The 23358-nt window shown below is 46.1% G+C and overlaps 1 protein-coding gene across 14 annotated transcripts in view; it reads left to right on the top strand.

Moving 5' to 3' along the window:
• Positions 1 to 23358, top strand: part of KLC1 (kinesin light chain 1) — a 53721-nt gene that overhangs the window by 12687 nt on the left and 17676 nt on the right. For 4 of the 14 annotated variants that reach the window (XM_069734554.1, XM_069734590.1, XM_069734606.1 and 1 more), the window contains exons 2-13: positions 9147 to 9408; positions 10531 to 10761; positions 15208 to 15286; positions 15968 to 16193; positions 16308 to 16395; positions 17758 to 17859; positions 19624 to 19797; positions 19881 to 19980; positions 20106 to 20155; positions 20644 to 20708; positions 21700 to 21808; positions 23196 to 23324. In XM_069734554.1, coding sequence (XP_069590655.1) covers positions 9148 to 9408; positions 10531 to 10761; positions 15208 to 15286; positions 15968 to 16193; positions 16308 to 16395; positions 17758 to 17859; positions 19624 to 19797; positions 19881 to 19980; positions 20106 to 20155; positions 20644 to 20708; positions 21700 to 21808; positions 23196 to 23324 — 1614 coding nt within the window. In that variant the 5' untranslated portion in view covers position 9147. Of the gene's footprint in view, positions 1 to 9146; positions 9409 to 10530; positions 10762 to 15207; positions 15287 to 15967; positions 16194 to 16307; positions 16396 to 17757; positions 17860 to 19623; positions 19798 to 19880; positions 19981 to 20105; positions 20156 to 20643; positions 20709 to 21699; positions 21809 to 23180; positions 23352 to 23358 lie in introns of all 14 variants that reach the window. The other 10 variants (XM_069734581.1, XM_069734544.1, XM_069734598.1 and 7 more) reach the window with 3 other exon arrangements.

Raw genomic sequence — 23358 nt, 5'->3', positions numbered from 1 at the left:
TTCAATTTTTCCGGTTTTCTGTTACCGCCGCCAGCACTGATCGGCACAGACCAGTTAGATGGTTCATTGATCACTGGGAAACTTGGCGTTGTAATGTGAAGTTAATGCTTCCTAGAAATGGGACTTCAGTGTCTCTGTCAATGTCACGTGAATGTGAACGTCAGTGGGATTGTACGGAGTCCTGTCCCAGAAATCGCATCACATCACCGCGAGGATTACCGCTGTATACCTCAAACCGGGGCCACTTAAAAAAAAAAAATCCTTTTTTTACTGAATGCCGCTGTAGAGTTTTGTAGTCGTAGTCAGCCAGGCACAAAAGGTCAACCGATGTCAGCACAAAGGGGGCCGGTATGGCCCCACGTCAGTAGAATGGGAGCCTATGGGTGTGCAGGCATCTCCCGATACAATAAGGAATGGTTATAGCCGAATGGCTTCTGATGAGCCTACACCTGGGACCTGCACCGATCAGAACGGGGCACTTGTATCAGACTCCTAATGGAGCAGTGGGGCACATGCTCGACCACCACTCCAGTCATTCCCTACAGGGTTGCTGGGTGCTGTAATTGACTTTTTTTTGGCAGCCCCATAGAGAATGAATGGATCATTGGCCAATGGGTCATGTTAGGATGGCGCTTTTAATAGGATGGACCACAAATGGCTCATGACCCCAAAAACAAGAGTGTTGGCAGTGTTTTATTTCAGGTCTGCCATGCGATGTAAAATATAATGTTCTGCTGCAGTGTGTACTGATAGGGCAGGGGTCAGTAACCTCTGGCAATGCAGCTGGGGTGGAACTAGTATTTGCCAGAGGTTACTGACCCTTGTCAGGGCTGTGCAGTCGGTAAGCCAAACCTTCCATTGTGACGTCGCAGCAGAAATGTAGCGCTGAGATTTAGGAATCTGCAATAATATCATGGCTGCTTGGTGTGGCGATGGTATTACCAGTATGCTGTCCCTCACTCATTCACCACTCAATTGCACCCATGCTTTTTTCTCAAGCTTTTTCTTGCCTTATAGAAAAGGGCTTCATCTGCCCCTCGCTGGCGGTTATGTGCTGGTGACATAAATCTGTCACTCTTCTCATGAAGGCCAGTGATTCAGTTCTCCCTTGACCTCCGCAGTTGGCATTGACCATGTTTAATTAGGCTGTAAATCAAAAATAATAGCGAGGCGGGTGATGGCCGAGCCCCTCCTGTCCCAGTAATGTGGAAATTCTCTCCAACTGAAGATCTTGGCCTGCGTTCCTGCTTTCTGGTAATGGAGCCGCACTTCTATAGCTGGAAATTCAGCTACAAGACTGGTTTTGATACCAGTGTGAGCCACCGACTACTTTCTCTGCTAAAAGATCTCAACACAAGAGGCAGGCACCACCTCTGCTGCTTTTATATAAGGCTGGGTTCACATTGCGTTAGTGGGTTACCGCTGACGGAATCCGTTACATGGCGCAATTAACACTATGTAACGGATCCGTTAGCGCACCCATTGACCGCAAAGTATCTAACGCATCGCTAGCGTATGCCATTTTTGGCATGCATTAGCGATGTCCCGTTATTTTCTGACGGACCTCGAACACTGCTTGCATCTGCACTGCGGGCATCTGCGCTAGCGGGATCGCTCAACGCAATCCCTTTTTGTACATTGCATTAGCGCATTCCATTAGCGTTTGTGCTAAACGGATTGCACTAACGCAATGTGAACCTAGCCTAAGGACATTCCTGATCTGTCCACTTTTTTTTGTTTGTTTTTTTTTAATATTTCTTTTTCTTCCTAGCAACTTACTTTAACTTTCATAGTCTATTCATTCATTGCTCCTCTCTGCGCTGCCACCGCTTTTGGCATTAACACTTTTTTTTTCCCAAAGAAAAAAGCTGTAGGGGCAGAGGACCTCCAGTTTAGACCCCTCTTTTATAATTGAGATATACAGCTATGAAAAGTGAAGGCAGCACTGGACTTACTCCAGGAGCCGGGTATTGCCTCTGCCTAACTATCTAAATACTGTTTCCATAGCTTACAATCAGAATATTTGGTTCACATGTCCGCTATCTTGGGGTCATACTTGATTCCGAGCTTTCATTCACCCCCCACATCCGATCACTGGCTCGCTCTTATCTGCACCTCAAAAAAATTTCTAGAATTCGACCCTTTATTACTTTCGACTCTGCAAAAACTCTTAAGGTACCGTTACACTAAACGACCCTACCAACGATCATGACCAGCGATATGACCTGGCCGTGATCGTTGGTAAGTCGTCGTGTGGTCGCTGGGGAGCTGTCACACAGACAGCTCTTTCCAGCGACCAACGATCCGGGGAAAGACTTCGGCATCGTTGAAACTGTCTTCAATGATGCCGAAGTCCCCGGGTAACCAGGGTAAACATCGGGTTAATAAGTGCAGGGCTGCGCTTAGTAACCCGATCTTTATCCTGGTTATCATTGTAAAAGTAAAAAAAAAAAAAAAACGACATACTCACATTCCGATGTCTGTCACGTCCCCCGGCGTCAGCTTCCCGCACTGACTGTCAGCGCCGGCCGTAAAGCAGAGCACAGCGGTGATGTCACCGCTGTGCTCTGCTTTACGGCCGGCGCTGATAGTCAGTGCGGGGGACGTGACAGACATCGGAATGTGAGTATGTACTGTTTTTTTTTTTTTTTTTTTTTTTACAATGGTAACCAGGGTAAATATCGGGTTACTAAGCGTGACCCTGCGCTTAGTAACCCGATATTTACCCTGGTTACAAGTGAACACATCGCTGGATCGGCGTCACACACGCTGATCCAGTGATGACAGCGGGTGATCAGCGACCAAAAAAAAATCCTGATCATTCCCCAGCGACCAACGATCTCCCAGCAGGGGCCTGATCGTTGGTCGCTGTCACACATAAAGATATCGTTAGCGGGATCGTTGCTACGTCACAAAAAGCGTGACGTTGCAACGATATCGTTAACAAAATCGTTGTGTGAAGGTACCTTTACTGTTTCTCTTATTCATTCTCACCTGGACTATTGTAACTCTCTACTAATCGGCCTCCCTCTTACTAAACTCGCCTCGCTCCAATCTGTCCTGAACGCTGCTGCCAGAATCATATTCCTCGCCAACTGTTACACTGATGTCTCTACCTTGTGCCAGTCAATACACTGGTTAACCATACCCTTAGGTAATCTGAGATTTTAGATATCTTAAGCACACACATTGTATTTTTTTTGTCACCAGTATGGTGTGCTTTGCATGTATTTTTGCACAATAGAGCATGTCACTTTCATGTTTTCGTCAGCGGTTTTTCACCCCTTGACATGAATGGGTGGTGAAAAAACGTTGAAAATCTGCACCAAAAATGCAGGTATCAGGTTTTGTTGCATTTTTTTGGTTTCAAAACCTGATTCTGTTGAATACTTTTTTTTTTTTTTGTAGCCTTTTTTTACACAATGAAACCTAATGAGAAGCCGCAAGAACACAGAAAAGTTCAGCACATCTCTGCTGCATTTTTGGTGAATGCAACTAACTTTATTAACGTACTGCAGACAAATCACACAATCCACAGCTCAAAAATAAAGAGCAGAAAATAGCTGCTTGTTATACATTACCGAAAATGAAAGTTTGGCTGCAGAAAGAGATGCGTGAACGTAGCCTAGTGCTATGTGTACTTGTTGTTTTGTTTGTTTGTTTTTTCTTTTGTGGTTTTTTTTTTTTTTTTGTATGTATTTTTTTATTCTTTAAAAAAAATTAAATCTTATAATTTTTTTTTATTTTTGAGCCTTAGTTCTTTGGGGTCATGAATTAGGTGTGGAAGTTGCTATAATTCACAATACTTCGGTCTTCCCTGTTCTCTCTTTCCTATACTACGACTGCTGAGTCGGCAATACAGAAATCCCGTTCTGCTTTATCAGTCTCCTGCCATCTTGATGTGTCTTCTCGTCCATCCGCTCAGGTTGCAGCACGTCGGCTCCTTTGTATTCTCTGTGCCTCCTGCCTTCTTTTCTGCAGTGATTGACATGTGATGCCCCCCCAGGGGTTAGATTGAAATGACCATCGATCCCTATTGATCAGCGCGGTGTGAACAGACCCCTGTTGTGAATTCTGTGGCTGAGTTCACTTCTGTGGTCACAAGTGGTATTGCAGTCTCTGGGCTTCCTCCCTCAGGTGTTTTGGTGAGCTCGTTGGCTGCCTTGCTATTTAGCTCCACCTGAGTCTGTCTTCCTTGCTCCTTGTCAATGTTCCAGTGTTGGATCTGAGCTACTGCATCTTTCCTTGGGCCTGCTGCTCTGCTAGATACCGTATATACTCGAGTATAAGCCGACCCGAGTATAAGCCGACCCCCCTAATTTTGCCACAAAAAACTGGGAAAACTTATTGACTCGAGTATAAGCCTAGGGTGGAAATGCAGCATTTACCGGTGAATTTCAAAAATAAAAATAGATCATTATTTCCCCATAGCTGTGCCATATAGTGCTCTGCACCGTTCATATTTCCCCATAGGTGTGAACCATATAGTGCTCTGCACCGTTCATTGTGCCCCCTAGCTGTGCCATATACGGTGCTCTGCACCGTTCATTGTGCCCCATAGATGTGCCATATACGGTGCTCTGCACCGTTCACTGTGCCCCATAGCTGTGCCATATACGGTGCTCTGCACCGTTCACTGTGCCCCATAGCTGTGCTGTGCCATATACGGTGCTCTGCACCGTTCACTGTGCCCCATAGCTGTGCTGTGCCATATACGGTGCTCTGCACCGTTCACTGTGCCCCATAGCTGTGCTGTGCCATATACGGTGCTCTGCACCGTTCACTGTGCCCCATAGCTGTGCTGTGCCATATACGGTGCTCTGCACCGTTCACTGTGCCCCATAGCTGTGCTGTGCCATATACGGTGCTCTGCACCGTTCACTGTGCCCCATAGCTGTGCTGTGCCATATACGGTGCTCTGCACCGTTCACTGTGCCCCATAGCTGTGCTGTGCCATATACGGTGCTCTGCACCGTTCACTGTGCCCCATAGCTGTGCTGTGCCATATACGGTGCTCTGCACCGTTCACTGTGCCCCATAGCTGTGCTGTGCCATATACGGTGCTCTGCACCGTTCACTGTGCCCCATAGCTGTGCTGTGCCTTATACGGTGCCCTGCACCGTTCACTGTGCCCCATAGATGTGCCATATACGGTGCTCTGCACCGTTCACTGTGCCCCATAGATGTTCCACATAAATTTGTGCCGCCGCTGCCGCAATAAAGAAAAAAAAACACATACTCACCTCCCTTGATTGCAGCTCCCGGCGTCTCGTTCCGGCGCCTCCATCTTCCCGGCGTCTCTGCTCTGACTGATCAGGCAGAGGGCGCCGCGCACACTGTATGCGTCATCGCGCCCTCTGCCTGAACAGTCAGAGAGCAGAGACGCCGGGAAGATGGAGGCGCCGGCCGGGAAGATGGATCGGCGCCCGGCGGCTGGAACGAGGACAGGTGAATATGCTATACTCACCTAGTCCTGGCGATCCTCGCGCTGTCCCCTCCTGTCTTCGGTGCCGCAGCTTCTTTCTCTATCAGCGGTCACCGGCACCGCTGATTAGAGAAATGAATAAGCGGCTCCGCCCCTATGGGAGGTGGAGCCGCTTATTCATTTCTGTAATGAGCGGTCCCACGTGACCGCTGAAGAGAGGAAGAAACTGCAGCGCCGAAGCCCGTGGGACGGCAGGGACAGCGCGAGGATCGCTGGGACTAGGTAAGTATACCCCAGCGCCCTCAGCCCCTCACCCGCCGACCCCACCGCTACCGTGACTCGAGTATAAGCCGAGGGGGGCACTTTCAGCCCAAAAATTTGGGCTGAAAATCTCGGCTTATACTCGAGTATATACGGTAAGTGCTTCTAGTTTGTTTTCTGTTTTTTTTCTGTCCAGCTTGCTATTGTCTTTTGCTGGAAGCTCTGAGAAGCAGAGGGGTGCACCGCCGTGCTGTTAGTTCGGCACGGTGGGTCTTTTTGCCCCTTTGCGTGGTTTTCGTTTTAGGGTTTTTTGTAGACTGCATAGTTCTCTTTGCTATCCTCGCTCTGTCTAGAATATCGGGCCTCACTTTGCTGAATCTATTTCATTCCTACGTTTGTCTTTTCATCTTGCTAACAGTCATTATATGTGGGGGGCTGCCTATTCCTTTGGGGTATTTCTCTGAGGTAAGTCAGGCTTGTATTTCTATCTTCAGGCTAGTCAGCTCCTCAGGCAGTGCCGAGTTGCATAGGTAGTTGTTAGGCGCAATCCACTGCTGCTTATAGTTGTGTTAGGATAGATCAGGTACTGCAGTCTACAGAGATTCCACGTCTCAGAGCTCGTCCTATTGTTTTTGGTTATTGCCAGATCTCTGTATGTGCGCTGATTACTGCACGCTGTGTTGCCTGATTGCCAGCCATAACAGACCCCAAATCCTGTAAGCTGTTACCCGATAGCTTTGCTGCACTAGATCAGACGGCGCGCCCGTGTACAGAGGAGCAATGATTAATGAATGGCACTATACATAGAGAGGCATGAATAATAGATGCCGGAGGTTTGTACGGTTTAGTTTCCCAGAACGTGGCGGTATTTGTTCATCTTTGTTCCAGATATTGATGCTTGAGGATTGTAGTTCTGCATAATTGGGCCGCTCTGCAATGGGGGAATCTTGAAGACCCGGATAATTTCTGCGGAAGCTCTCGCGCAGATACTGGTTTTGCTTTTCCAGCAAAGTCTACACTGAACAGAAGAGGAATGTGTGAGACATGTTTAAAGGCACACTATAGATCTATTTTATATGCTCCTTTAATACTAGCAGGCTTCATAGAGGAGGGGAAGAAGGCGCTGCTTTACAGATATGGTCACAGCAGCCAGTAGTCTATGAGCTCAGCGACATTGGTCTACTATGTATGGGGGCTCTAGGCCACGTGCACACGTTGCGGAAAGTGGTGCAGACTGATTTTTGTAAATCCGCAGGTAATCCACACTGCGGATTTCCTGCGGAATTATCACGGATTTACCGTGATATTTTTTTGCGGATTTGTGTGGATTCCACCTGCGGTTTTACACCTGCAGATTCCAATTATGGAACAGGTGTAAACTGCTGCAGAATCCAGACAAAGAATTGCCATGCTGCGGAATAAACAACGCTACGTTTCCGCACGTTTTTTTCCGCAGCATGTGCACTGCAGATTTTGTTTTCCACAGGTTTACATGGTACTTGTAAACTCATGGAAAACTGCTGCAATTCCGCAGCGGCCATTCCGCTGCGGATCCGCAGCAAAATCCGCAACGTGTGCACATACCTTTAAAGGAGATGAAAACGGGGAATCGTGGACCATTTTCTTTTCATAAATGCATGCATTCTTGGCAAAAATAAATATTTTTGCAATTGAATTTCATTAAAATTTTTCCACCTATGGGGCACTTTAAAGGAATTGTCAGTCTTCAGTTGGGGGGCTTTAAAAGAATTGTCAGTCTTCAGTTTCATAAATGTGTGGGCTAAAAATAATTTTTGCAATTGGGTTTCATTAAAAAAATTGCATTATTAGCCTTTTATAGCCACTGGGTTGCACTGTCTATTGCTGGCTGCAGAGTGAGTTAGCTTGGATCCAATCAGTGAGCTTATTTTGACCTAACAGGAGAGTTTTAACTCCCCCTTCCCCTCCTTTTTTCCTTTTTGGGCTTCTTTTGGCTGCCTGATGACCACAGACTACATCAAAGTTGAAGGTTCAGCGAAAGGAAGAGCCTGTAAAAGCAAAACCATGCAAAATTGTTAGTGAAACCTAATTGCAAAATTGGCATTTAGCCCAAAATAAAAACATTTAAGTAAAAAATAAATAAATAAAAACAAACAACAAAACGGCATCATTTGTCATAATTAAATACAGCCTAGATACCAAATACTACTGTGACATCACAATGGAACTCAGCCTATAAATAAAACTGGTTTATGGCCTTATAGGATTAGTTCACAGCTTTGTTAAAAATAAAAGCTATAGTGGCTTCATCACAGTGTAGATCACAACTTCGAAATACGCACTACTGTGACATCATCACAATATAGAATACAGCCTATAAATCTGGACTGATACTAATGAGCCTGATAAACTCACCAATATGACATCTGTTTAGTAAAAACGTAACTGCACCACAAGTGGACAAAGCCTAAAAACACGATCACTGCTTTCATATCACAATAAATCAAAGCCAAGTAATGACTTCACAGACAAATGTGACCTCAAAATACGTCACCATCTGACTCGATAGCCCACCTCCTAAAAGTCATCAAACAGCAATGAGACATCAGAATAGAACAAAGCCTGTAAAAGAAGCCACACCCAGTCATGATGCCATCACAATTAAACACAGCCTATACATAAACAAGCCGAAATGTGACTTGGCAGCCGTAACGTGGCTAATAAAGCTGGATATGCTTTTTGTCTTCTTGAACCATGGCATCTTTGTCCCTGAGCCACTTGGTCCTTGATCCTTAGCCCATGGTATCTAGAATAAAATCAGTGACTTGGTTTTTTGTTTTTGTTTTTCACTTGTTTGTAGCAGTCCTGACCAATGTATCACTGGGGTCCTGGCATGCGGTACGATATGGAAAGTGTTATCTATCTTTGTAGGTTTCCTATGTAAATATGTATTGTGTAGAGACTTCAGATGCTCATTGCGACTTCTCCTTTTTGTTTCCAGATCGCCCAGTTCCTTTATAGACTTCTGGTTTCTTATTGCAAAATATTACAGTGTGTACATGAGCCATAATGGAGAAGTTTGATTTACGAGAATCTTAATTCCTTGACTGGTGTCCTCCCAGCATCTTGTGACACCTCTTCTTTTGTTTGTTTTTTATTTGCCATTTTCTTTGAATTTTTGTGGTGTGGAGCTACAGATTATACTTTTGCTGTCACCACTACACGGGGCAGGAATAATGACCCAGCAAAATTCTTGTCTATTAACACATTTAGTGCCCCGTCCCTACTGCAGCTTAGTCCACCCTCCTCCATGTCTGACGTAGGGAGTTGTTTGTGCTTACTAGAATCAAAGTTTATGGACGTGGCTCTAATTCTTGGTGGAGAAATCAAGTTTTTTTTTTTTGCAATTATGACATTGGGCCTGGATTGGATCCGTTACACTCTGGATCAGTTCTGACTCTCCGGCGTTCTTCTTTTGCAGAATGTATGACAACATGTCCACGATGGTGTTTCTGAAGGAAGACAAGTTGGAGAAACTCACCCAAGATGAGATCATTTCTAAGACCAAGCAGGTGATCCAAGGATTGGAGGCCTTGAAAAATGAGCACAACTCCATCCTGCAGAGCTTGCTGGAAACGCTGAAGTGCTTGAAAAAGGATGACGAGAGCAACCTAGTGGAAGAGAAATCCAACATGATCCGCAAGTCTCTGGAGATGCTTGAGCTGGGGTTAAGCGAAGCACAGGTAATTGCACGGTACACCGCCCTGCCGCTCATCAGGGAATGTGTCGCATGGAGCAGCTGGCAGGTCACACAACCAGTTTCACAGATTTGTGCACACTCCCGAAATATCTTCGGCTTACGTCATCCTGTGTTTAGTGCAGAAATGCCACAATGTTTGAGATGTTTGCTTTCAACGTTTGTGACTATATCTACCTGTTGAATAAACATGCCCTCTATATACAGGATAGGTGATAAATGTGTGATTGCAGGGGGTCCGATAACAGGTCCCAAAGCCCTTGTGTGAATGGAGCGGCAGTGAGCATGTGCAGAGGGTTTGGTCGCACATGCTCACTAAAGGATATTGGGAATCTCATCAGCCAGATTCCACCCATCAATCCCACATTTTGTCAACTCTCCTGGATATGTGATAGAAGCTTAAATGATACATTTGGATAGTTTAGAGCATGCAGTTCTCCGACTGGGAGAGCTGTTTGCAGGGTCCTCCATACAAATAATGGAAGTGGGTATCTTCTGTGGTCAGAGGCCAGGACCCCTTCTGTTTACACTTGGAGGCCATAAGTTGCACTAGGCTATCCCCAGCTACATTGCACACACAGGATTAAAGGGGGTATCATAAGGATGTCTGCTTAGAGAATGGCTTTTAAAAGCCCACTTATATTAACCTTTAACCCTAAGTGAAGTTGTGGTCAGCCATTCATGATCAGATCCTGCTATATCAGTAGATGTTGGACTCAACTTTAGGACCCTCCCCTACCTCGGATAAGGGTCCGGGCACACTTGTCAAGTTTCAGAGCTCTGATAGAAATGGACAGAGAAAACCATCCTCTCTATTCCTGACAGCGCGCGTCGGGGCCTTATGGAGATGGGTGCAGGCCCCAGCGGATATATCTATCTATATCTCCGATGGTAACACTTTAATATAGAATTAGCTACAAACTGCATCTTCACTGTACTGAAGTCAAGGAAGATGCAGCTTTTCTTGATCCTGTGATTTTCCTTTCTTTACTTTTTTCTGGAACAATAATCTTTGATGTTGTCTTTCCACATAGGAGCGATCAGCGTGCCGGTCACCCCTGGAAAATGTCGGCTTTGTGCTATTCTGACGTTTGTTCCTCCCCTTTAGGTTATGATGGCCTTATCCAACCACCTTAATGCAGTGGAGTCTGAGAAACAGAAGCTGAGGGCCCAGGTCCGACGGCTGTGCCAGGAAAATCAGTGGCTGCGGGACGAGCTGGCCAACACTCAGCAGAAGCTTCAGCGCAGCGAACAGTCCGTGGCCCAACTGGAGGAGGAAAAGAAACATCTCGAGTTCATGAATCAGCTGAAAAAATATGACGACGATATTTCGCCATCGGTTCGTAACCTTTTATTTAGTCTCCTTTTATCCTCCCTTTTAATTTGTGGAGTCATGGAAGAATTACACGTTATAAATCATTCAAACATTTTTTTTTTTTTTTTTTAAAGGCGACCAGTAATAAAAATACAAATTGATTTAAAGGGATTGCACAGTCACCAGTGAGGTGTATCTTGTCCGGTTTGGATAATTGTATGCCTGACAAAATTAGCCACGCTCTTTTGTTGGCATTGCTTATACGATATATGCCAGTCAAAAATGGCTTCCGCTGGCCGTCCTCTCTCCTGATCCTCCTCGATCGCCAATGGTCAGGGAAGGTATTAAAGCAAGGCTTGGTTGGTATGTTAGTAGTTGCCAAGCACTTCTGGATGGGGTGAGGGCACCTGGCAGAAACATAAAATATCTGAATTGGACTCTGTTGATCCTACGGAGTGTGATGGTCGGAGGTGACAACCTACAGCATATGGCCAAGTAATGCAGAATTACATTATTCTTAATTATTTTTGCCACAACAGCTGACGCTGCCTGAACAGTGCTGACCATGCAGGGTTTGTAGCAACACACTGGAGGAATAATGGAGGAGCTTCATAATGCAGAGCTGCAAGAGAAACCTCCAAAACTCAGAAATTCAAGTACCGTATATACTCGAGTATAAGCCGAGATTTTCAGCCCATTTTTTGGGGCTGAAAGTCCCCCTCTCTGCTTATACTCGAGTCATACCCGGCGGTCGGCAGGGGAGGGGGAGCGGGGCTGTCTAGTTATACTTACCTGCTCCCGGCGCGGTCCCTGCAGTCCCTGCTTCTTCCACCGCTGCAGCTTCTTCCTGTACTGAGCGGTCACATGGTACCGCTCATTACAGCAATGAATATGCGGCTCCACCTCCCATAGGGGTGGAGCCGCATATTCATTACTGTATGAGTGGTAACTGTGACCGCTCAATACAGGAAGAAGATGCAGCGGTGGAAGAAGCAGGGATGCAGCGCCAGGAGCAGGTAAGTATACGGGGAAGGGGAGCGCAGCGCTGCGCGATATTTACCGCTTCTCGTTCCAGTGCGGCTCCGTCTTCAGCGTCCTCTGGCAAAGACGCTCAGGTCAGAGGGCGCGGTGACGTAGTCAGTGCGCGCCCTCTGCTGGACGTCTGTGTCGAAGACGGAGCCACACGAGGAGCAGGTAAAAGTGCCGGGGGCCTGAGCGACGGAGAGGTGAGTATATGTTTTTTTTTTTTTTTTTATGGCAGCAAAAGCAAATGGGGCAAGTGGCTGTGCGGAGCATCTTATGGGGCCATAACACTTGTGCAGCACTATATGGGGCAAGTGACTGCGGAGCATCTGTATGGGGCCATAACGCTTGTGCAGCACTATATGGGGCAAGTGACTGCGGAGCATCTGTATGGGGCCATAACACTTGTGCAGCACTATATGGGGCAAGTGACTGCGGAGCATCTGTATGGGGCCATAACACTTGTGCAGCACTATATTGGGCAAGTGGCTGTGCGGAGCATCTTATGGGGCCATAACACTTGTGCAGCACTATATAGGGCAAATATCTCTATGGAGCATCTTATGGGGCCCTTATTACCCTTTATATAGGATTATATGGGGCATATTTTAATATGGAGCATCTTATGGGGCCATCATAAACTTTATGGAGCATTATATGGGGCTCCTGATTCAATATGGATATTCAAAAACACTTAACCTACTGATGTGTCAATTAATTTTACTTTTATTGGTATCTATTTTTACTTTTGAAATTTACCGGTAGCTGCTGCATTTTCCACCTTAGGCTTATACTCGAGTCATTAAGTTTTCCCAGTTTTTTGTGGCAAAATTAGGGGGGTCGGCTTACACTCGGGTCGGCTTATACTCGAGTATATACGGTACTCGCTGAAACAAACACATCATTAGCGCTGCATGCTCCTTAGAAATCAGTGTCACGCGGTTTAAGCACGGACTGGCCGCAGCTCTCATGACCTGAATGTGACTGCTTCATATATTTCTGAGACTGTCACGGTCGGGAACCCGCCGCCAGTCCGTGCATTGCGGTATGAGATCAGATCCAACTCCATGGACGCCTGAATGAGCCCTTAAAGTGATAGGCTGACTTATTTGCCAGCCTAGAGTGTCATCAGTCACTCGTGCACCCTAAGTAGGGTTTTCATCCATTAGTATGGATCACAAAGCAAATCGATTGGCAGCACCCTGGTCTATAGTCCATGTCTGCTGAATGGGAGTCGATGATGCGCTGATTACTTCTGAATCGATTGGCAGCACCCTGGTGCAGCGGCCAGGTCATTATTCTTTGCCCGCTGGATGGTAGTCCTGCAAACCTTCCAACATCTCCGGCTCTTCTTCAGGAGCTCAATACTGACCTGGCCGCTGGACCGGGATGCTGCTAATCGATTCACTTGTGAGTACGGATATAGACTCTCAAGTCAATTGTGATAAACTGGAGGTAGGACCATGTACATCACACATGCACTGTCCTAGCCCTAGCAGGATACTGGGTACCGTATATACTCGAGTATAAGCCGAGATTTTCAGCCCAAAATTTTGGGCTGAAAGTGCCCCTCTCGGCTTATACTCGAGTCACGGTGGGCGGCAGGGTTGGCGGGTAAGGGGGAGAAAGCACTGAGGCATACTTACCTAGTCCCGGCGATCCTGACACTCCCTCTGCCTGTCGCACGGTCTTCGGTGCTGCAGCTCTTCCCCTGTTCAGCGGTCACGTGGGTCCGCTCATTAGAGAAATGAATATGCGGCTCCACCTCCCATAGGGGTGGAGCTGCATATTCCTTTCTCTAATCAGCGGTGCCGGTGACCGCTGATAGAGGAAGAGGCTGCGGCACCGAAGACCAGCTGTGACAGGCAGAGGGAGCGGGACGCCGAGAGCAGGTAAGTATGTCATATTCACCTGTCCGCGTTCCACACGCCGGGCGCCGCTCTGTCTTTGCGTCCTCTTGCTCTGCCTGATCAGTCAGTGCGGAGAGACGCCGGGACCGAATGCTGGGAGCTGCAAGCAGCAAGAGGTAAGTATGGCATTTTTTTTTTTCTTATTGCAGCAGCAGCAATAGCACAGCTTTCTATGGCACATCTATGGGGCAATAATGAACGGTGCAGAGCACCATATGGCAGCTATGGGGCAATAATGAACGGTGCAGAGCGCTATATGGCACAGCTATGGGGCAATAATGAATGGTGCAGAGCACCATATGGCAGCTATGGGGCAATAATGAACGGTGCAGAGCGCTATATGGCACAGCTATGGGGCAATAATGAACGGTGCAGAGCACTATATGGCACAGCTATGGGGCAAGAATGAACGGCGCAGAGCACTATATGGCAGCTATGGGGCAATAATGAACGACGCAGAGCACTATATGGCAGCTATGGGGCAATAATGAACGGCGCAGAGCACTATATGGCACAGCTATGGGGCAATAATGAACGACGCAGAGCACTATATGGCAGCTATGGGGCAATAATGAACGGTGCAGAGCACTATATGGCACAGCTATGGGGCAATAATGAACGGTGCAGAGCACTATATGGCACAGCTATGGGACAATAATGAACGGTGCAGAGCACTATATGGCACAGCTATGGGACAATAATGAACGGTACAGAGCACTATATGGCACAGCTATGGGGCAATAATGAACGGCGCAGAGCACTATATGGCAGCTATGGGGCAATAATGAACGGTGCAGAGCACTATATGGCAGCTATGGGGCAATAATGAACGGCGCAGAGCACTATATGACACAGCTATGGGGCAATAATGAACGGCGCAGAGCACTATATGGCACAGCTATGCGGCAATAATGAACGGTGCAGAGCACTATATGGCACAGCTATGGGGCAATAATGAACGGCGCAGAGCACTATATGGCACAGCTATGGGGCCATAATGAACGGTATGGAGCATCTATTTTTATTTTTGAAATTCACCGGTAGCTGCTGCATTTTCCACCCTAGGCTTATACTCGAGTCAAGTTTTCCCAGTTTTTTGTGGCAAAATTAGGAGGGTCGGCTTATACTCGGGTCGGCTTATACTCGGGGCGGCTTATACTCGAGTATATACGGTACTTGCATAAAGACTACTACCCTCAGTGTGGAAGACCAGATGAGGCTACAAGTCATGCTCATTGGAATATGTTGGGCCATGGTTTATTCTGCTGCTATGGAGGAGAGAATGCAGAATTAATGTGTATGTATTATGCCAGTTATTAATCATGCCGCTGAATTACGATATAATGGTATGTATTATGGATAATGATGGCCGTGCAAGGTCATGTGCTGTTAGCGGCTAGTGTAAAACATATGTAATACTTGCTAAAAACTGTTCACATGGAAAAACTGAAAATGGCAGAAAATCAATATAAACTTCATGTATTGAATGTGAGAGGGGATTGTCTCTTGGTTCTTAGGTTTTGTATTTTTTTTATAGGATGATAAAGACAGTGACTCTTCTAAGGAACCTCTGGATGACCTCTTCCCTAATGATGACGACGATCAAGGGCCGGGAAGTAAGTAGCATGTCCATCAAGAGGTCAAGGGACCACATCTAGCACCAGTTCCTCTGCTCCTTATACACTTGCACTGCAGAAAGTGCACAATGTGACGTTGCGGCACTAGAGCCATTTTTTAACAGCATTAGAAAAAAACTTTGATAATGCACACAGTGATGTCACAATATAGAGACGATATGCACGGTGACGTCACAGGACTGGGTGTGATGGTCACAGTGCAAAATAGTGGTGGGATATTGACACAGTGATGTCACTATGCAGGAGTAATGATGTCACAAAACACTAATAACAGATGGTGATGTGATTACACACAGTGATGTAACAGTATGGGAATAATGCATGTTGATTTCACAGCAAAGTACCGGGTTAATAAACCTGGTGATGTCACGGGCTAATAACGGAGGTCCACAGTGATGTCACGGCCTAATAACGGAGGTCCACAGTGATGTCATGGCCTAATAACGGAGGTCCACAGTGATGTCACGGGCTAATAACGGAGGTCCACAGTGATGTCACGGGCTAATAAAACATTTTAGTGGAATTATCATGCACACAGTGATGTCATTATGTAGGGGTAATGGGCAGTGATTTTACAGCATTGATGGCAGTACAAAATTAAACGTGGTGGGAAAGGTTAAAAAAAAAAAAAAAAAATTCAATCGTTTTTGGTATTTGCAGTACAACAGCCCCACAGCAGCGCGGCCGCCGCTGCCCAGCAAGGTGGCTATGAGATCCCAGCGCGACTAAGGACCCTCCATAATCTGGTGATCCAGTACGCATCCCAGGGCAGGTATGAAGTGGCTGTGCCGCTCTGCAAGCAAGCTCTCGAAGACCTGGAGAAGACCTCCGGCCACGATCACCCCGATGTCGCCACGATGCTTAACATACTGGCTCTGGTATACAGGTATGAGACGATGGTGGGAAAACGAAACCAGGTCCTACTGCGGTCCTCACATTTCAGCCCCGGTGCCTCTGCAACGTGTGAACTCTGCCTTATCCTACTCTTACTGTGTTCCAGGGACCAGAACAAATACAAAGATGCTGCCAATCTGCTGAACGATGCCCTCGCTATTCGTGAGAAGACCTTAGGAAAAGATCACCCGGCGGTCAGTATCCTGGCGTGGTTTTTTTTTTTTTTTTAAACCTTCCATCTAGGACTTTCTAATTTGTGCTTTTAAAGTGTTGACATTAAACTCAACAGGACAGATTGCTAATGACCCAGCTGATTCCTAGAAGCGGCAGGTAGGGTCATACAGAAGTCTACACGCCACATGTCAATCATCTCTAATTAGCACCGCCCCCGGTGCTCTCTAATTGTGCCGCGGTCCTTACTCCAGCACTGGTTACTGTATTAATCTACAGTGAATATTCACACAGAGCAGGTTTAGTGCAGAATTTTTCACAACCATCCGCATTTCCTAAATGGGGCTTACAGAAATCCACAGAACACTAATGATCAGATCTTGATTTTCATGGAAATTTCTGCAACAAACCTGCCTACTTCTAAATTTGCATTCAGACCTAGCTGAAAAAATCTGCCGCTTCACTGATTTTTTTTTTTTTTTGCTACTCTAGATAATGTGGACATTTATTTCACCTCTTATGCGAAATCTGCAGTTGATTTTGGATATTTAAGACAAGACCTGCCTGCTCTCCTCAAATACTTTTCCCCTGAAATGCAACTTTTCTTAGAGCTTGGCATTGTACAAGTTGCTCTGTTGTTCCTCCTGTAAATGGGCATTGGCTTTGTGGACTCTGTCCTTATAGATGGGTTCTGTCCTTAGAGTTTAGCCCTACATTTCCAGGAGGAATAACATAAGGGTGTTTTTTTTTTTTTTTTTTTCGTTTGTTTGTTTTTTGGGAAAGTTGCTCTTTAAATTATTGTGTTGCTAAAATAAAAAGGAGCACTGTCAGGTCCTCTTTAAGAGAAAATTGATTATTGATGTGGGCAGGAATCTGTCCAGTGGACATGGCATTTTTATTTTTGACTACTCATATAAGTGGATGTAGCAGTTCCAGTTTTTTTTTTTTTCTCGCTGCGGCCCAACAAGACGGATCTTGTAAAGGCCAATTACACTAGGCGGCGGCAGTAATAAATTCTGTCACTGCTACACCCATCTTGCAAGGTTTATGCATCAGAAATGGCTGGCCTTGTTCAAATCCACATGTCCCTGAACTTCTAGCCCCTGTGGCCCACAGTTACCAATCCAATCTCCGTCTTCTATGCAATCACTAGTTAATTTTTCAATTCCCGGTAATGATCTATTGTTGTGCTGTTATTCTTGTCCCACAATGTCATTTCGTCCACACAAATAGTCTTCTGCCCCTTTTTAAAGTTAATTCCTTCTTTTCTCACGAATTGATTTTCTGCAATGTTCTGCCCTCGCCCTCGGAGACACTTTGTGCTTTGATGTGACTGCGCGGAGATCGCCGCCTGTGGATATTAAGAGACGTTTTACAATTTGCAGGTTGCAGCCACCCTTAATAACCTCGCTGTACTCTATGGGAAACGGGGGAAGTACAAGGAAGCTGAACCGTTATGTAAGAGGGCCTTGGAGATCCGGGAAAAGGTAAGTCGCCAAAGGCTGAGCACATGCAGACGCTTATGTCCTAGCACCGCTGCCTGACACATATGGAGGCAATGGTTGCAGACAGACGCCGTATAGGACATGATCTAAAAGATCAACATATGGGTAATGCACGGCAGCGGTGTTTTCTGGAGGCAGCTGAATCTCCAGGAGAATAAAGGCCCCTTCACATTAAGCGACGCTGCAGCGATACCGACAACGATCCGGATCGCTGCAGCGTCGCTGTTTGGTCGCTGGAGAGCTGTCACACAGACCGCTCTCCAGCGACCAACGATGCCGGTAACCAGGGTAAACATCGGGTAACTAAGCGCAGGGCCGCGCTTAGTAACCCGATGTTTACCCTGGTTACCATGCTAAAAGTAAAAAAAAACAAACACTAGATACTTACCTACCGCTGTCTGTCCTCCAGCGCTGCGCTCTGCTTCTCTGCTCTCCTCCTGTACTGTCTGTGAGCCGGAAAGCAGAGCGGTGACGTCACCGCTCTGCTTTCCGGCTCACAGCCAGTACAGGAGGAGTGCAGAGCACAGCGCTGGAGGACAGACGGCTGTAGGTAAGTATCAAGTGTTTGTTTTTTTTTACTTTTAGCATGGTAACCAGGGTAAACATCGGGTTACTATGCGCGGCCCTGCGCTTAGTTACCCGATGTTTACCCTGGTTACCAGTGAAGACATCGCTGGATCGGTGTCACACACGCCGATCCAGCGATGTCAGCAGGAGTCCAGCGACGAAATAAAGTTCTGGACTTTATTCAGCGACCAACGATCTCCCAGCAGGGGCCTGATCGTTGGTCGCTGTCACACATAACGATTTCATTAACGATATCGTTGCTACGTCACAAATAGCAACGATATCGTTAACAATATCGTTATGTGTGAAGGTACCTTAATAGTTCATGTCACCATTAGTCCAGTAAGTAAAGCTGCCAGGAATCTGCAGGTGCCGCTCACTTTCTGGCCAACATTTTGTTTTAAAGGGCAGCATGTCAAGGCGAGTATGCAAAATACTTATGCTCGTCGGCATATATTGGCAACATTTTTGCCCAAAATTGTGTTAAGTAGCTCTGCAATGCATTGCTTACTTAATTCATTTAACCCCTTTCTGTATATCCTACGTACAAGTCTGGAGCAGACTCCGAGGCTCAGCATGCCCCATTCCTGGCATATGATGGCTGTGTTAGAGGCAGATAATTGCCTGTTTTAACAGCAGCGAGAGGAGCTGAGCTCCACCCGCTGCTGCCAACGCCTTCAAATTCTGCTGCCGCCAACCTTGACAGTGGCATCTCAATGCACTACCATTCCATACACTGATCGCCAAAAACAATCCAGTGGCACCACAACCTGCTGAAGACCCCCATGCCTGCCAGGATGGTGCTTCTTGTGCGATTTTTTTTTTTTTTTTTTTTTTTTTTTTTTTTTTTTTTTTTTTTTTTTAAATATATACTATGTAGTATAGGCAACCAGATAATCGCAGGCTTAAGTCCCATTAAGGGACTTAACATGTTACTTATTTTGTTTTTTTTATGTTCCACCTATTGCATAAAATGGTACTAAGCCTTTCCCACGGACATAGGTCTGTCTCTGAAGCAGAGCGTTCTGCACCATTATTACGGTAGATCTTACAGACTGACGAGGCTTTTCTCTGCTCCTTTTTAGAAGGATGGAGGTTGGCATTCTCCAAACTGTTGGAGTCGGGTACTTTATAGGGGGCAATAGCATTTCTTGAATACTTTTTGATTGCCTTTTTTAGGTGCTGGGCAAGGACCACCCAGATGTAGCAAAGCAGCTGAATAACCTGGCGCTGCTGTGTCAGAACCAAGGCAAATATGAAGAAGTGGAGTATTACTACCAGAGAGCGCTGGAGATCTACCAAACCAAGCTGGGACCGGATGATCCAAACGTGGCAAAGACTAAGAACAATCTGGTAAGTTTCCAACAGTGCCAGCCTATGCGTTCTGTGCAGTAAAATGGTTCCCGAAGCCCTGAAAATCTTCTCCCACGTTCCAGGCGTCTTGTTACCTGAAACAAGGCAAGTTTAAGCAGGCTGAGACTTTGTACAAGGAGATCCTGACCCGAGCGCACGAAAGGGAGTTTGGCTCTGTGGACGGTAAGGATTGTGTTCTCAAACGACCTTCATAATTCAAAGTTAATTGCTTATCAACTTGTAAGTGACGCTCTGCTTTACATCCTCTGGTCTTTGTTTTTTAACTTTTGATTTCTTTTGCTTTGAAGATGAAAATAAACCAATCTGGATGCACGCTGAAGAAAGAGAAAAATTCAAAGTAAGTTTCACTAGACCTTATATGTGGGTTCTCCAAGATGTTGCTCTGGCCCCACACATGTGGCTGTACGGCTAGTGTTATGGCATCTGGCATGGTCAGAGGAACTAGAAATCGGTACTGGGGTCGCCAGCAATGATGCCAAGGTAAAGGCTTTGGAAAAAAGACAGGCGCACATAGGGTGATATCGTTTAGTGCAAGGGGTGAGGATGGTGCTCACCTGATTGGGTTGTGTGTGGTAGAACGCCCATGAAAACCCGTTGTCACGTCTGCAGGTCCAAGATGCCCTTCTTCTGCATATAAATATGCATAGGAGAGTGTTGGCATTTGGATGGTGGCGCTGTTGTATATAAACAGTGGTTGCTCGCATAGAGATAGACTTCCAGTAGCTTTGCGCGTTTCGGGTCCATACAGACTGAAAATGACATGCATGGTTATATCCGAGCACAACTCTCTTCTGTGATGTATGAATCTGAATGTGTTTGTCTTAGGGGAAACAGAAGGATGGCACGTTCGGAGAATACGGAGGCTGGTATAAAGCATGCAAAGTTGACAGGTAGGAATGTCACGTGGAGGATCTGAAAATGGCAGATACACAACTGCAGATATCACTTAAAAGGCTGCCAATAGATGAGGGGGTTGTCTGCTTTGCACAATCCCTTTCTTTTGTTAAAAGGACCCTGCAGCAATCAGCTGATCACAGGGTGTCCTGTTCATCGAAACCCCAGCAATCAACTCTGATCTGTTACTGACCCTTGCAGCACCTCCCCAGGTGAAACGATTCATTACACAGTAGACATGTCTGAGAAACCCAGGAACCAGGGCACCAGATGTCCTCCTTTAATAACTTTATTGGTACAGAAAAATCACATTTTGGCGGCTCAGGGCCTTTATCAAGCCATGCATGGCTCTCGGAAATGTGATTTTTCTGTACCAATAAAAATACCAGAGGATGACATCTGGTGCGCTGGTTCCTGGAAATCGCTGTATTGCTGCAAGCTAGTGGAGGGTTGCACCAGGTATGCACGGATGACAGAGTGGTGCACGGGACCCATCTATTGCAAGCACCAGTGGGATGTCCATCAGATACGGAGACATCATCCAAAATGGGGGTTCCCTTTCTAAGTTCAGAACAGTGAATCCCTCCTGTTAACAGGGCTCTCTCATGAATGGAGCCCCTGCCTACATACCTTATTGGGAAAGTATAAACATTATAGAGAAGCACCAGGACCGCTAGGGGCTCTCCTCTAAGAGTCAGTCCTGTTGGCGGACTCAAACGGTCCTTTCTCACATGTATGGCCATTCATCTAAATGGCCACCGTGTAATTGCATTTCATCTGTAGCAGTCGCTGCAGGGTAAATGATTGGCTGGTTGTGCTGTCCCTGGCCAAAATTGGCTTTAATCACCCCCTTTGCAATTAGTTGCAGCGTTGTCTGCATTTCACACAATATTTTACACACTATGCAATTTTTTTTTCTTAAACCATTGTACAGAAAATTGTAAACACTTTGTACATCCGCTAAAAATAATTTGCTTCTGTGTCCAGCCCAACGGTGACCACAACGCTGAAAAACCTCGGAGCACTTTATAGACGTCAGGGCAAGTTCGAAGCTGCTGAAACACTAGAGGAAGCGGCGATGAGGTCACGGAAGCAGGTAAGTGCAAGTCGTGGTGTCGTACCGTGATTGTGAGTGCTTCATCCCTGTGATCCGGTTAGGCGCTGACAGAGAGGGTGCAAGAACTGGAGAAGTCCAGCTTTGAAGCCATGTGGAATCGCGCTGGTCCATTTGGACGACTACCAAGTGCATTCACACACCCTCAGTGCACTTCCAGCATAACTTGCATATATATCTTCTATGCTAGATTTCCACTACTTCCGGAATTAAAAACATTTTTGCAGGTTCTCCTTATAGAGTAGCTTAAAAAAATAAATAATAAGAATTACATTTTCTCTTAAAGGCCAATTGTTTTGCCATTTTTTTTTTTGCTGTGTCCAGTTTTGTAATTTGCATTGATGGGATATTTGTGTGTTGTGTTCCTGTCTCGTGGATGTAATTGCATGCATTCATCAGTCCTTTTTTCTGCGCAACGGGAAATGCCAATTTTCAGCCTTAATTTTTTATCCTATGAAAGTGAGAATAGATGAGATCAGCATAAAGTGTGATGACTTCTATCTCAGGCTTCGTTCACACGATGAGCTTTTGGTGACTTTTTTTTTTTTTTACGCTGCATATTTTTGAAAAAAAAAAATGCAAGTAACCTATATTAATTAATGGGTGCAGAAAATCTGCAACATCAATATCCTTACCAAAAGCTCACGGTGGGAACATAGCATTATACTCCATTAGATGGCTCGTTCAGTGCCATAATCTCATAAATTGGCAACGGCGCTGAGGACGTGGTACTCCGTTGTACCACAGCTGCTGAGATGCAAGTGGCAGCCTTTTTATTTGTGTGCACCCCTTTGCTAGACAATTAGTAATGCTGTATACTTGCACTACACATAACAATGACAGGGTTGCTAAAACTAATGTCCACTTTCAAAGTGGGCCAGCAAAAAATAGTAAAAATTGCTATGACCATAACTAAGAGACAGCGGCCAAAGCCTCTGGTGAACGGTCAAGCCTCATATCAAGCATTTATTTCAGTGGCCAGCTTGTAATACTTCATTTTGCCAGCAGAGTGCACTGTAGGGAAAACATACAGCCAGAGGTTGCAATCTCCTGATCGCCAAGCGCTTTAATATTAGTAAATGATCTAGGACCCTGGGAAAGACCCCTGACTATTGTGTAGCTGTTTTTCCATGTTGGGGCACAGTTGTCACGTAGTTTGAAGCTGCATGGCTGACGTGTGTCCTCTGTGGTGTCATTATGATATTGTGAAGGTGTCCGTGCCTTAAGATGCATGCCTCCTGGGAGGGAAGACCGGCTTTCCTTTCCAGGCTTTGACGTTTTTGTACGTCACCTTTCTGCCTTCCTTCCTTACTTACATCTCAGGGGCTTTTTCCTTTTTTACTTGTAACGCAAGGGTCCTGTCTCACAGGGACTAGACAATGTCCACAAGCAGCGAGTGGCCGAAGTGTTAAACGACCCAGAAAGCATCGAGAAAAGGAGGAGCCGAGAGAGTCTGGACGTGGTAAAGTACGAGAGCGGTCCTGACGGAGGGGAGGAAGTGAGTATGAGCGTAGAGTGGAACGGGGTAAGTG

Source organism: Ranitomeya imitator, chromosome 1 (assembly GCF_032444005.1).
Source record: "Ranitomeya imitator isolate aRanImi1 chromosome 1, aRanImi1.pri, whole genome shotgun sequence".
NCBI lineage: Eukaryota > Metazoa > Chordata > Amphibia > Anura > Dendrobatidae > Ranitomeya > Ranitomeya imitator.
The sequence above is the reverse complement of the archived record's forward strand: the minus strand, read 5'-3'. Positions and strand labels throughout refer to the sequence as shown.